The sequence below is a fragment of the Sinocyclocheilus anshuiensis genome, unplaced genomic scaffold, assembly GCF_001515605.1.
Source record: "Sinocyclocheilus anshuiensis isolate Anshui unplaced genomic scaffold, SAMN03320099.WGS_v1.1 scaffold194, whole genome shotgun sequence".
NCBI classification, from domain to species: Eukaryota; Metazoa; Chordata; class Actinopteri; order Cypriniformes; family Cyprinidae; genus Sinocyclocheilus; species Sinocyclocheilus anshuiensis.
The window spans coordinates 470,933-486,228 of record NW_015546074.1 but is presented as its reverse complement, the minus strand read 5'-3'; the positions used below and the strand labels follow the sequence as shown (position 1 = coordinate 486,228).

The 15,296-nt window shown below is 38.8% G+C and overlaps 1 protein-coding gene across 1 annotated transcript in view; it reads right to left on the bottom strand.

The window, feature by feature from the left end:
- Positions 1-15,092, bottom strand: part of LOC107699795 (fibronectin type-III domain-containing protein 3a-like) — a 62,445-nt gene extending 47,353 nt beyond the window's left edge. Inside the window, exons 1-2 of the mRNA XM_016501189.1 lie at positions 14,946-15,092; positions 10,723-10,798 (exon numbers count right to left, since the gene is read on the bottom strand). Of these exons, the coding sequence (XP_016356675.1) occupies positions 10,723-10,798; positions 14,946-15,065 (196 nt within the window). The 5' untranslated portion in view covers positions 15,066-15,092. The remainder of the gene's footprint in view (positions 1-10,722; positions 10,799-14,945) is intronic.
- Between the last annotated feature and the right edge of the window lie 204 nt (positions 15,093-15,296).

The following is a 15,296-nucleotide window of genomic DNA, read 5'->3' as shown; positions in this document are numbered from 1 at the left end:
TAAGTTGTATTTACAACACTGTTCCAGAACAGTTCAACCCAAATATTCAGATGTGCGCTGCGCATTTTATGGAGGATGGATGAGGACTGTTTCCTGGACCAGTAGCCCAGGAAACAGTCTAATGCGTCTGTGGCACAAAGGCTGTTTCTATAAAGTTGGGCAGTTCCAACTTTGCAAGGACAGTCTGGCGCTTCTGACTCACAGCCTGTAAGTACGTTTTTTATATTTAAATAATTTGCCAATGATGATTCAAACTTTTGAGCATTGTAGAGTAGGCTTGTTGTTTGTTGTTTCTCCGATCACATGCAGACATGGTTTTATGTTTCCACTCCCGAGTTATTCAGTTACTCCTAACAGTACATTGACTGAACTGCTAAAAGAGAACCGATGATGGGATGTGCACGAGCAGAGCAGCTGGACTGAGTCTCATCCTGCTGGGAGACAGCATCACAGTATGTTAAGGGGTGTAACACTTCCGTCACATGCTTGAGGTATTCGGCCAATCACAACGCACTGGATAGCTGGCCAATCAGAGCACACCTCGCTTTTTTAGAACGATGAGCTTTGTAAAAATCGACGTGTTTCAGAAAGGCGGGGCATAGAGGAGAAACAATAATGTACATTATATGGAAAATAATGTGTTTTTTTAACCTTAAACCGCATAAACGCATTGCATTACACCAAATACACAACATAATGTCCTTTTTAGCAACGTCATATGACCCCTTTAACACTTTGTCACTGGTTGAGAGGCTCCTACAATGTTCCATTCGTAGATTAGAGAGTTGCTAGTGCTGGCCGACATCACTTAAGGTAGGTGATACACAGTTCGAGTAAATGGATAGCAAGGATTACCAAAATACTACTTATGCTTACATAATACTAATTTAATGACCAACACCCCTCCTCTGAAGTATGGAGCAATTTAACAAGGAGTCTCTTCTTTTTTTTTGAAAGCTAAATATTTTATTTGCATCCTGCACAGTGGCATAACAAGCTCCCCGTCACGCCCTGACGGAATGAGTGACGTCCGTCTACATGCACGGAGGAAGGAAAATACCACAGTGATGTTTATGGAACACAAGAAACTCAATTTGGCTAACCTCCCTCTGTCTCCTCTTGTGATGCTTCAAAGAATAACGCGATGGAGAAAGAAAGGTTGGGGGAAGTCAAGCTCATTGGGATTACAGTAAAATTCCGGCAACCACAGCTGCCGGTTTTTTACCGTAGATTTTACGGAATTTTTTTTACAGTGTATGCTTTCTTCCTCATTCCTTGGACCGTATTCAATGGGGTATGATAATTCCCTTGTCTAATTTCAAAAGCCCACACAGATTTATCAGTACACAGAGTCTGTGTTTACTACCCCAGTTACATAAAGACAACATGGCATGCAGAGGTGTACATGCATGTAGGATATAAAATAAGCATATTCATTAAGCTTGTTGAGCCTTGTACCCATCTAATTTTTTGAAGGATTATCATCACATAAACAAAAAAGCATTTGAATCTTTCTCCAAACCATCTCTCATCCTATCTCTCTCTCTCCCTCTCTCCATCCATCCCTAAAGGCTTTGGCAAAGTGGGATGAGTCATCGACTCATTCATTCTGAAAACTATGGTCTGCAGTTTCAGTGAATGAAGTGTCTGCGGGAGAAACTGAGAGCGAATTCATAAACAAATATATTACAATCTTTCTGTAGAGACCCCACATATAGATGTATCAGGTTCATTCATGAATCCCGAGTAGAACCCCACATAAAACCACTGTTACATAAATTATACATATTAATACTGGCCAAAACCAGTTTAAAGTCTCAACTTCTCACTGGTGGCGTATGCCAGACTTCATTTAATCTACATAAACCCAATGATTTTGTTCACAGATATGCCGCCCCTTTCTTGCATATGACTGAAAGCTTGCATTCAGATCTACCACCATCCAATCAACAACCGATGGATAGAACCAAGTTCCTGCCCTAGTTTTTTTTAATTCAATAATTCATTTCAGATGTACATTACAATATGGTATGTCGCTACTTATGTTTCAACTTTAATTATTTGCATTAGTTAGCTGTATCAGCCTGATATGGCTGATATTAGAAGCATCATACATACATCTTTTGCTGTCTGATTTACGTCTGACATGTCTGAAGCACGTAAAACACTATATTGCAGGTTTCATTGTGAATAAATATGGTATTTGTCTGTTGTTTTCTGAAAAACATGTTTTATTACACAGCTCTCTGAGGTACTTGATTCTGATTGGTCAATTGCAGCATTCTCTGTGGTCAAATATTTTTATATAATGGCCATTTAACTATAATTGGCCGCTGTTCCAGGCTACTCATTTTCTGCTATGGTAGATTCAGGTGTTGTATCAATCCAGGGTGCTTTTAATTTCATAAAATAATTTCAACTCGAATGAATTCAAATTCAGTCAATTTTAGGGATGCATGACATTATCGGACTGATATCGGAACCGACCGATAATGGCTTTAAATGTAAATATCGGCATCGGCCCGATATGAAAAATTATGCCGATATGTCTTGCCGATAAGAGGAATAGGTTAACTCACATGTGCTCAGGGTGTGCTAGTGATTAGATCACATCAGCAGTGTGGCTCATTCTTGAAGCAAAGTTTTGTCTGAATGATGATTAGATTGACTGTTTTGGATCGCTATATTTAATCTGTGAAATAGCATGTGCAGTGGCAGCAGTGACAGCCTCCCCCAGGTCCTAACGTGTAGAAGTTTCTACGGTTTCATTCGGTAAGAAGTTTGAATCTGTAGGGGGCGCTGTTGGCCTATAAACCTCACAGATTTTCAGAATTTTTACAACTCTTGCTTTAGACCATCTACAAATGTTAAATCTTAAAATAAAATGTTAGGGTTAACACAGCATCTTTTTGGGAAAAAAATCCAGCAATTGATATATAGTTTATTTAGGCCTATAGTTATTTTCAAAGGTTCAATGTACTGTAAAAAAAAAAACCTTCATTATTGTTTATTTAATTCTAACAAATAAGTTCTAACCTATTTTTGTTAAAAATTAACAAAAAATGAAATTTTTTTTGCTTGTAATTTCTGCAGACTTGGTGTTGTTTCCAAACAAAAGGAAATATATCGGTATCGGCCAAAATGAGTTGAAAAATATCAGCATATCTATATCTATCAGCAAGGGCTTCTCTGGATGGATGAATAGATCGGGTCACAGTACTGAGAGCTCACCGCTGGATTCAGTCGCAATCCGAGCTGCTCCGGTGAGTGAGTAACTCCTTATAAATACACCCACACAAATGTCCACTCACAGGGAATGTTCCTACCCACACACACACATAAATGCACTATAATGTCTTCCAAAAAACATAACACACGGACAGGATGTCTGTGCCAACGCACACATCAGACAGCAGACACAACGATAAACACAACTGCTCTACCACATAGTCTGTTCGAAGTATTTTATTTTTAGCTGTTAAAAATATAGTCTTACTGGCCTCACAACCCTTACAAAATATTGCAGCTGTACCATGGTACACAACGGAAGCCCATTTACGCTACATCATGCTTTGGTAAATCATTATTATGACATAAAAAGTCATAATTCTGATAAAGTTAATTATGAGATACCAAGTCATAAATATGACACAAAAAGTCAAAATTATGACCATCATGATTATTATAATTATGAAAGTCACTATTACAACATTACAATTACATACATAATTACAATTACACAAAAAGTCACCTATTATGACAATTTTAATTATGAGTTACTAATCATAATAATGACATGAAAGTCAAAATGATGACATACTAAATCACAATTATAAAATATGCCGTTATGACAAATCAAAATCGACATAAGTTGAAATTGACAAAAAGTCAGTTATGATAATTGAAATTACGAGATAGACAAAACAATGGCAAAATATCTCCCTGTCTCATAATTGTGGCTTTTTTATTTCATACTTTGCAATTTTGTCAATTTCATCTTTTTATCTCATAATTATGACTTATGTCATGATTATGATTTACCAAAGCATGACTGGACTGATTATATCTGATTGTAATATCATGATAATTTATAGTGTTTGATAATAAATTTTCGCTATTACTACAAGCTCATACTTGAGTATTAAAGTTCCATGTAAAATTTGTCGATTTACTCTACAGCTAAGAATGATTTCTTCAAAGAACATGAATATATTATCATTGCAAAAACCACAGTATTAACAAAAAAGGATGGTAGTACAATGGTAGGTTTATGGTGACACACAAGCATACGGTGAGTCAACAGTAAAGTGTGTGATATCACCTGGAGAATGTGATCAGACCATGACTGTCCGCACTTTGACATCTGAATGTCGGAATGGAACACACACCAAGTGCCAGATGTGGATCATTGCAAACAGCATCACAGGGAGAGCAAGCACTCGTGATGAGAGATGAAGAGGATGACGAAACGTTGAAGAAGTGGAGGGAGCAAAGTCAACTCACTCCTACAATGCTAGAGTGCTGTGCGAGGATCTTTCTCTGCAGTTAATAAAGTGTTCCAGGTGGTTGTTAGACAATTGCTTACTGGCACAAGCCAAAAGAGTCTTCATGATATTCTGCTGCCTGTCACGCTAAACCCCTTGAATTAAGAAAACCATTTATTTGTCTAAGTGACAAATAAACAGCCCTGAATGTCAGCAGAGACCTTGTCAACTAGACGGCCATCGGCACAAGACCACAAGAACCAGACGAATCCTCTGCACAATCTGACTTGTGTTGCAGCCTGAAATTAAACCACACCATGCTGGTTTCTTCTGGCCAGAGGAGAACTGGCCCCCTGACTGAGCCTGGTTTCTCCAAAGGTTTTTTTTCTCCATTTCTGTCACCAATGGATTTTTGGTTCCTTACCACTGTCGCCTTTGGCTTGCTTAGTTGGGGACACAATTTCTGGCAATATTGTTGGCTTGATTGCACAGACACTATCTGAAGAGAACTGAAATAAGTTGGATGATGATATCACTGAATCAACAATGAACTGACTTTTAGTGGTCGACCGATATGGGTTTTTTGACAGCCGTTGCTGTTGCCGATGCCGATATCTTGGAAAGCAGGGAGGCCGATGGCTGATATAAAGCTGATATAATTTTATTTATGAAATCTGAAATCAATTGAAAATGGATTAAAAATAATTGTGTAAAATAAACATACTTATACTTTAGAAGACAAAGCATTTTTCACAAATAAATAAATATTTAATAAAAATCTAATTAAAAAGGAAGTAAACACTGTAACCAACAGGGCACTCCGTATTCTGGGAAGTTTGTGTGCATTGGGAATGATTTTTATTTTATTTTCAAATAAAGCCAAGGTAACACTCATTTTACTTACAGCACGCAATGAAAATGACATGAATATGACAGTGGGCAAATGCATAAAGCGCAGCATAATTTGAAATCACTAACTTAGTTTAAAGTTTGTCGATCGCGCGTCTCCAGTGAAGCTGAACTCTCCTCCTGTCAGCATTCAATTTGCACGGACCGACCATCACGCAGAGAACACGCGATCATGCAGGATACACATGCATACTTCACAAGATCTCACAACTGGATCGGACTAAGTTTGCAAGGTTTGTGAAATTAAATGTTCATTAGTGATTCAAAGATTTGTTTAAATTATATAAATGTGTATTTGCTGAATGCTGACAGCAAATGAGAAAGTATTATAATGTTTGCCTTTCTATTACTAATAATATTAAAGCAATCGTTATAATACTTTTTTGTATACATTTTAATTCCTTTGTTTAACAGTTATATCTGATTATTAGATAGACTTCTACCTATATTAGACAGAACTGAACGACGACAGTGAACAAGAGAGAGAATGTGAGCGGTGTGCGCTCAGGCGCTGCCGTTCTCAGCGCCGTCAAAATAAAAGTCTCGAACACATCTGCCAAACAGAAAAACTTATCGGCCAATGCCGATATTTGAAAAATGCCAAATATCGGCCGATATACCGGTCGACCACTACTGACTTTAACTGAAAAATTGACTGTTTACTATTGTCCTCCTACATTATAGACACACTATTTTCCTGTGTAATACCGCAAAGCTGCTTTGCCACAATCTGTATTGTATAAAGTGCTATATGAATAAAGGTGACTTGACTTGCATTCACACTGTCCCTGACCTTCCCAATCACTCTGTTGTTTTAAATAAAAGAGTAAGACGTTTTACACAATTTAGCAAAAGCTTCATCGTATAATATGTCAAATAAACGTAACCTGGAGCGATTTGCATTTCCAATGCACGATACAATATACCAGTAAGAAAGCCACACTCAGAAACACCTCCTGAGTCAATTCTGAACATTTAACAAATCGTAGGCAACATTCTTGTAAAGTACTCTGAGAGCCCTGAAAGAAAGTGTGAGAACATGTCACGTGTACACTGAAATGCGCTCCCGCTGTAAGAGTGAGCCTACTGAACATCTGAACAAACAGCCAAACAGATGGATGCCTGTTGTGAGATACAATCAAATGTTACTTCAGCAAGCAAACTGTTTAAGACATGCTGCAGGTTGCCCACATTTGATGCTTAGAAAACATTAATGAAAAGAAAAGAGGTGGTGAAGAAAACTATTGTTAAAAGACTGTTTGCGTAAGTCCAGCTAGTCAGACTTAAATTTCCAGCTAGTAACTGGAAACTCCTGGCCAACATCCTACATGAGTACTCAAGAGACAAAAACACAAACAAATAAGTGTGCACAAATCAACATAATGGCATTTACAGGCTGAACACCAATATCCACATCCGGGGTGGCAAACATTCAAAGAAACTTTAGGGCTGTGATGTTAAAGGGCTGTGTTAACAAGTTTCACCCCTCTGATGTCATTCTCAACCACAGCCCACCGCCGGCAGTCTGAGATATCTTCAATTATGTTCACTCTTCCCATCGTAAGGCTGTTGCTTCTTATTAAACAGACAGTTATGAAGCTCTGTATAGTGCGTGTGTGGTATTTATGTACTTCCAGCTACTGAAAACACATGAATTAATTCAGAAATACAACAAACGCCCATCTGGACCAAAAAACAAATCAGGAAGAGAAGGACCAACCAGTTCCCTCTGGTTTATCCTGTGGATTTTAGCATTACCTCCAGCTCACTCTAAGGTTATGGGTTAAACGCACACACAAACACACACTCTTCCCTCGGCTACCGCAACGGTGAGTCATCACTCCATTCACGTCACTGACAGACAACAGCTTCCAGTGACAGACCAGTGCACAGCAGCCCCACTCGCCCTCACGCTACTCTTCCTCATCAACTCCTTCCTCTCTGAGAGATGTGAAGCTTGCGTCTAAATTTAGCTCTTGCCCCTCTTTCTGAAAGGGAATGGATTCTTTGTCCCACAAAGACCTTGGCATGTGTCAACAGTAGGACTGTGCTGAAACACGTTCAGAATGGCATATTATGGCTGCTATAGCTTATCAATTACATTTTGCTTCTTTAAAAAAAACAAAAAAAACGTTTAGTTCAATCAAGAATAAAGACACAAATGATTCTGCATTACAGTGATAACATTTAGCAATTCCCTCGGCAAATGACAAAAGCCAAAATTTTAATATACTTTTAACACGTTTCCATGCTATTTCAGTGAATGCAAAAATGCAAGAAGGAAGCACACTACTTATTCAGGAACAGGACCAGTCTGATTCATTAATCCTAATGAATCAATCGGACTGGTGCAATCAACACATCTGGCTCATAAGAATATTTTGTTAATAAATTGGACATGAACGACGTCACAATTTGCTGTAATTGGTTGGAAGAAAAGTGACCAGTATATTCTTCAAAGTATTGTCTTTAGTGTTTAACAAAAGAACAGATTTGGAACCAGATTAGGGCGAGTGAATGATGACAGAACTATTCCTGTTGCCGCCACGTAATGATAAATTCAAGCATTTTATAGACTATAGTGTGAACAATTCTTCCAAGTAATTTTTTCTTTCTTTCAGTGAGACAGCTCACATTCATTTTTGAGTGCAATGCCCATCTCTCAAAATCCAACCAATGGATTAAACAAAGTCCCAGCCAACATTTTTGTCTTTGGATAATCCGTTACTATGTACTAACTGTATGTCACAATTCATAAGAAAAGATCTGTCACTGCTTCTGTTTCACTGCAACTTTAAGGGGTTTCTATTTCAGTCACATCGTGCTATGTAGTCCAGCTAATAAAGAAATGTCATTGGCCTAAAATTCCAAATCTACATAACTTTAAAGTTCAAACATTCCAGTATATTCCAGAACTTCTACTTATCTAAAGTTATTTTCCTAAAACATCGGTGTGTAGACAGACACACTATCATAACTAAAAAGAGGTTTGAGTCCACTTAAAAGTCCAGTTACAAATCAATGCAAAGATTTTTTTCCTGAAAATGGATTGGCTCTTAATTTTAAACTCTCCAAGTACACCAGATTGACGCATTTAACTTGAAAATGTACAAGATTTTGGCTACGTTCACACTGCGAGCCTTAGTGCTCAATTCAGATTTTTGCTCCGATCCAATTTTTTTGTATAGCTGCTCACATTGTTGTTTTAAATGTGGCCAATATCAGATTTCCAGTGTGAACAGATCGTGGTTCTGAACTGATCCGCATACACAAAATAACTATATGAACAGGGTTGCCAGGTTTTCACAACAAAATCCACTCAACTGCAAACTAGTCCAAAACTAGGCCAATCGCACTGGTACAAAAATCCCTTACAGGTCTGATAAATATCACGTTAGTGGGGTCGCTTTAACCCACGGAGTTGAAAAACAACCCGCGGCAACAATGAAAAAGTAGACCAATTCCGCGGGAAAACTGTGGAGTTGGCAACACTTGCCCAGCACGCTGTCATATGGAAGTAAACACGGAGGACATAAAGTAAGCGATTATGCGTTTATTTATAGTGTGATCTGCCACAGAAGCCAGCGAAATTATGCGCAGGCAATATGTAAAATAAAGACAAGGATATGACAGAAGAGAGCAAAGTTTTGAAACTTTTACTATGCGACGAGCCCTCATGTTTTGCTTGTATATAGAGTTGTCACTGTAATACTTATGAGCTCTGACACGTCACTGTACTTCCACTGACTACCTTTTGCAACAATCATGATAACTTTTGGTATGTAAAATCATTGAATTGACTCCCATGAGCGCAGAATCATGACGAATGTTGATCTAGAGTGATGTAAAAGATGCATGAATTCCAATGACATGGTTCAGACTGCGGTCGCATTCCAAAACATCTGACCTGTATCGGATTTAGTACCACATATTGAAGTGGCACAAATCAGAATTGAAAAGATCAGATTTCATGTGGTTTGTGCTGTTCACACTGTCATGAGGAATACAGATCTGAAAAAAAAGGGGACCAAGGTCCAACCGCCATAGTTTCCCCAAATCATGTGGAAAACTGAGTAGTGTGGCATTTCTGCTGTAATCTTTATATGGATTGGATTATGTGTCGACTCCTTGATAAGTGACGAGCTAACAAAGTGCTAGTCATAACTGCCAAAGAAAAAAATGATGCCCTTAGATTTTCAGAACAATTGGCTACCATTTCCAATTGGGTTTTCAGTTAAATGCTAAAGCCGGATGATAACATCAATCTCATTTCAATGCAGCCGACTGCTTACTTTCACAAGTTCATATCCTTGCCAAGCTAATCAGGCCAGCTAGGAGCAGAACAATCAGGCTTACCACATACAATGAGCTGGATGCTATTGTTTTTATAATCAATAGCTTCCCAACGCACAGTAATCTTTCAATTACAGTCACATTCCACTTCCTCCTATTGCAGCAACTGCCAATCAGGGAGGTTGGCAGTTCGTAGCGTGTTTGCACCGTCCCACACAATGGCTGCAGACAAAAAACGCTCTTCGCAAGCTGAGGGGGTGTAAGACATCTCATTGCAACCCTGCCGAGACCCACCAAACACTAGCTGACTGTTGTGACTGAGCTTCCAACACATACGGCAATTAGACCCAACACTGGATGGCTCTCTTTAGTGAATGATGATGTGTTGATTCAGACCAGGGGATCTGCTAGGAGTCATGATGTAGTCGTGTGGAAAGTGAGTTCAGTGGAGGGATTCCACAGTAGTTCAGTAAAATATTCATTTTACATTCAGGACATTGACCCAACCAGGAATGCTGCAACAAGTTTCCTGAATCAAGTACTTTTGTTTTGAAAATTAAGGACTTCTAGATGCTCCAAATCACTATCAGGCTCATAAACTGGGACCTTATAAAGTATTTTTACAAGGGAATACCCGGTTTTACTCTACCAAAATAGAAAATTCCAGATGTATTCCATGTAAATCTAAACTCTATAGATTAAAGAGGAAAATTACACCATAGTTCACACTTTAGAGGAGGCATTTAAGGAAACTGGGATCTTACTTACGACCGTTTAAAAAGAAAAAAAAAGGTACCCTCGAGTATCTGGGAACAAGGAGACTCAAATCTCTCTAATAATAATTAGAAGAATTTACAGGTATTAATCAGCACTTTAACTGCAGTCAATTACGGGGTAAGTCTCAGAGTGGTAATTACAATCATCTGAACTCGTGATGTGGCAAAATGAAATGCCACTTGTTCGAAGACTAATGTAATTATGAGTTAAATTACACAGAAATCCTTCTTAATACAAGAGAAACTTAAGAAAAGCTTACCTGTGATACACTGAAACTGACCATCATCTCGCTGGATCGTGAAGGCCTCTCCTGGGTTTACCTGCACCAAGATTACCTGAAGAAAGCAAGAAAGATGCTGTTAGAGGAAACCAGTCTATTCAGACCACTTCAACTCTAAATCTTAGCTCAACACATTCCCTTATTTCATAAAAATGTACAAAAATGAACTGCTTGGATGAAAGACAACACTACACTGAATAATTGTGTGTGATTTGAATGGCTCAACCTGTGAGGGCTCTAGAAGGCTAAACTTCCTTCTGCCCTTATCTTAACCTCATCTAACGTCAGCACAGTGCTCCACGTGGCTCAGTTTTATTCCAGGCTAATATATCTAGCGTAAAAATGGCCATCATTCAGCCAGGTACAAACATGCTTCTATTACCCTTATTTTCTCATGGCTATACATAACTGACACGCAAATAGATGAAAACATACACATCCACTTCTGAGGGCAGCAGAAAATGGAAATATTGTTTACTGCTATGACGAAAATGCTCTGATTCCAAGAAAAAAGAAGGGGAAAAACAGGAATAAACACACATACATTCCAGCCATGGGGTGGCGGCAATGTGGTGCAAATACAAAGTTTTACTTTTTTTGTTGTTGTTGTTTTTAAACAAGAACAAATATGGAAGTTTCTGTTTCCTACGAGATCTGAGAATCAATAGAAATGTCATCAAAATTGATTTGTTATTGTCTTTGAGGCACTCTAAACTCGGTTTTCTGATCAATGACTGCGGCTCAGGGGAATCATGTGTGAATCTGACGCAGCTGAATCATGAAACAGCACAACCAATTTCATTCATAGTTTTAGCAATATCATCCACTCATAAACAGCACAAATCTATTTCCAAAAGGACAGTGAAGATTTAAATAACACAAAAACAAATTCACAATCTTTTGAACTCTTTCATAACATTCTAGAATATTATTGACAATAAAATGCTAAAAGACAGAAATAGCGAGACCTGGAGCTGGGCTCTTTGGACCTCTCAACTACACCAGCAACCACTCAAAACACCTTAAGGTGTGTATATATACATGCAGCATCTTTATTGCTTGTTGTCGCGACTCTCTGTACTGTAAGCACCACTCGTTACTATTGCTGTCACTTTAATGTTATTGGTAGACAGCATGTCTGGACATATCTTTAGATAATGAGATCACAGATGATACAGATTAAAGGTCAAAAATATTTACTCCAATTTGACTAGGAATTAGTTTTCTTTATTTTAATATAAAAGCAGCAGCGCAAAAATGCGCATTGCATCATATCATTAACCAGACAAAATCAGTGAACGAATTAAAATCACTAAGACTGACAACCATTTGTTTTCCATGCATCTCTTTTATTATAGCCATGTATATAGATAGAGACGAATAACACAGAATAACTAAGCTATAAACTTATTAATAGTCCTCACAAAAGACCTACAGATTGCACATAATGACAGGAACATGGCTCAATAAAGGTGATTTAAAATTTGACAGTAATTGTCTTGAAATTGATTATTTGCTCCGGTGAATTTACTCTAATGCTGTGGAACGTCACGACGATGCTGCTACATTTGCATTGTGAGGTTGTCAAGTCATGATACACGTTGCTGCCACAGTTAGCTCGGTAAAAGCATCTCCACACCTATACGCATCAGTGCTAAAACATTAAAGGTAAAAAATTTAAATAGTATTTGCTTCTCTGTCCTAGCTTGCTCGTACTCAAGATGGGAGACGTGTGAGTTCCACTGTCAAAGTCTTCGCTCTTTACTCAAACTTTTCTCGAATTTGCTGGACACGCCCACATGTGGTCGCCAGAGGTCGCTCGTGATGCCAGAAGTTGCCAGCTCTCATTAAAAAAAAAAATAATAATAATAATAAATGACATTAGTGTTGCTGGAATTTGCTACAGGTGTGGACGGGGCTTTACTGGCTATAAAACAGCACACTGGCAAGCACTCTAGTAACATGACAGCGAGTGCTGCATTGGTAGGGCTCCAGACTGCGACCAAATGGGTTGCGACCAAATTGTGAGGGGTCGCACTGGCGCGACCACCGCGTTGTCCAACTCATAAGCGTTGCCATTTCTGTTGCATTTGAGAAACATCAAACGGCAAACGAAAGCAAATTAAACCGCGCTGCGCACCGTTTATCAGCTCGCACCACGAAGTAAACAAACTTGTCCGAGCTCAGAACAGCTTTACTCGGGAGCCAAAGTTGATTTCACGACACTGATACAGAACAGCGCTGTGAGATCCAGCGAGAAGCGTTTGAATTCGCCGCACAATAAAAAATACATCAAATCACAATTATAACCAGTAGATGGCAGCAGAGGAGTACTTGTTGGCTTATTAGTCATTCATTTCTACAATTTCTCTATATTTTGAAATTATAAAATCACTATTATAAAATATAAAATCATCAAGAAATCAGATTGTGTCAGAATGTTACACTTCTTTGTGTATGAAGTAAGAAAAGTCACAAAGTGCCTTGAAAAACAAACTTTTCTTCAATTTGCTACTAAATCACACATAATCACTGAAGTTGGTCAGTTCCATATACTAGAAGAATAATGGTACATTTAATAAGAGTGGAATATATACATTTTCTATATAAAAAATAGATTTTGCAACTGTTACTGTTAATAAAAGTACATTTTGTATGCATCTTAACTCAAGCTAGTGCTTTACTGTCAAATCTGTATAAACAATAAACAAAAGAAAAATAAACAAGAAATGAACATGTAATATTATTAGTAACTGCACTTATTAATGCAAAACAATAGTAATTTTATGATTAAATTATCTATATTTTAATACTCCCGCACACCACCCCCAACGCTACCAAATCTGCTCCTGGTGCCACCATCTGTAGAACTTAGTGGCGCTGGTGCCCCTGCCCTCAAATGTTAGTCTGGAGCCCTGATTGGCAAGCACCACTTACATTTTCTTCAGAAATGTACCAATTTAGTCAATAATGCTTTAGTTGTTGTCATCCCATGTACATGTACACTAAGCTCCAAATATGTGCTATGAATTACTCATTGGTAATATGTCTGCCAAGTAATTAAATGTGAAAAACAAATTCAACTAAATTCAGGAAACTTTTGTACAAAAATGAATAGCTCAATCGTTGTGCTATATACCACCAAAATCCTTCTCTAAATAACAGGCCTCTGCAATACCACAAAACAAAGAAGGGCAAAGCAGGACTCCACCGTTCAAGAGACAGGATGCAAATCTCTGATATTAGATTACAAGCATGAATGATGAAGTGGAGAGGACAGCATCACTGGATGTGACGTCCAAACCCACGTCACTCGCATGGGTCTGAAGCGAGATGGAGAGGCAGGTTCAGCGCTCATCAGAGTACCACTTGTTCCATGAAATCGCTCTGAGTCAGTCTTCCATTGAGCTTTTGTTAAGGCACTATTGATGACACATCTGTCTCGGAGACGAGCGGGAGCACTGATCTATTTCAGTAGAGCAGGGGTCCTGATCTGAAAGCCTCCAGCAGGAAGTCATCAGACTGGTTGATTTTAAAACACATGCCACCTTGTTCAGCTCTCTCTAGTCTTTGGCTAAAGGTCTCAATGTTTGTGCCTTCCTCATGAAAGGATATGGAACGGGGTGAGTCACTTCAAAGGTGTGGATGAACCATGATAAATGTCATACCGAGACTGACAAAGGCACACTGATATCAATCAACAGGTAGAATAAACCCAGGGAAAGTGTAGAGTCCTAAAAATGTCATAGTGACATTCAAAAACAGTCAAAACCACATTGTTGAAAGCAAAAAGAGAAAATGACAAAAAAAAAATCAGCATCAGTTTTAAGTTGTTATAAATGTGTTCTCAAAAGAGTTGAACTCTTGAGAGAGAAAAAAAAAAAACCTGGAGCAAAAACAGCGCAAAAAACATGTCATGCCAAGAACAACAGGAACATGCTGCTCTCGCCTCAACCGAGGGTTAAGAACTGACGGTCCTTCCGGAGGCAAAAACCGAACCGAACTGAACTGAACGAAAGGACCTCAACCCCAGCCTCAAATCAACAGTGACCAGCTTTTGTGCACCTAATTCTGATCTAAAAGCCAACAGCACCAGTCTTTAGAACAATGAGGAAAAAAAGTCTATCAGCCTAACCTAAAAAAAATAAGCACAGTGTGCGTCTCAAAGAAAATACATTTGGCAGCAAGTGCCATTTATTTACCTCAGACTTGTGGTGGAAGTCACAGTTATAGCGCCTGAAATCCCACGGCTTGGGGCTCCAACTGCGGGTCTCCCCTAATACAGCCATCCTCTGTACTTCCGTCTCACTCTCGGTTCCCATTCATGAGTGCCACTGAGACACACCAGCTATTCCTTGACTGCTGCACACACACACGCACACACACACACACACACACACGAACGTGTTCTCGCTTGGCCACAAGCGCAGCGAAAAAGAGCGATGCATGAGCAACAGCACGCAACGATGGGGGTGGCTAAGGGAGGTCTTATTGAATTAGGTTCAAGCAGCTACATGCTGTTGCATTCACGTGTGTGGGCTCACAATTACTCG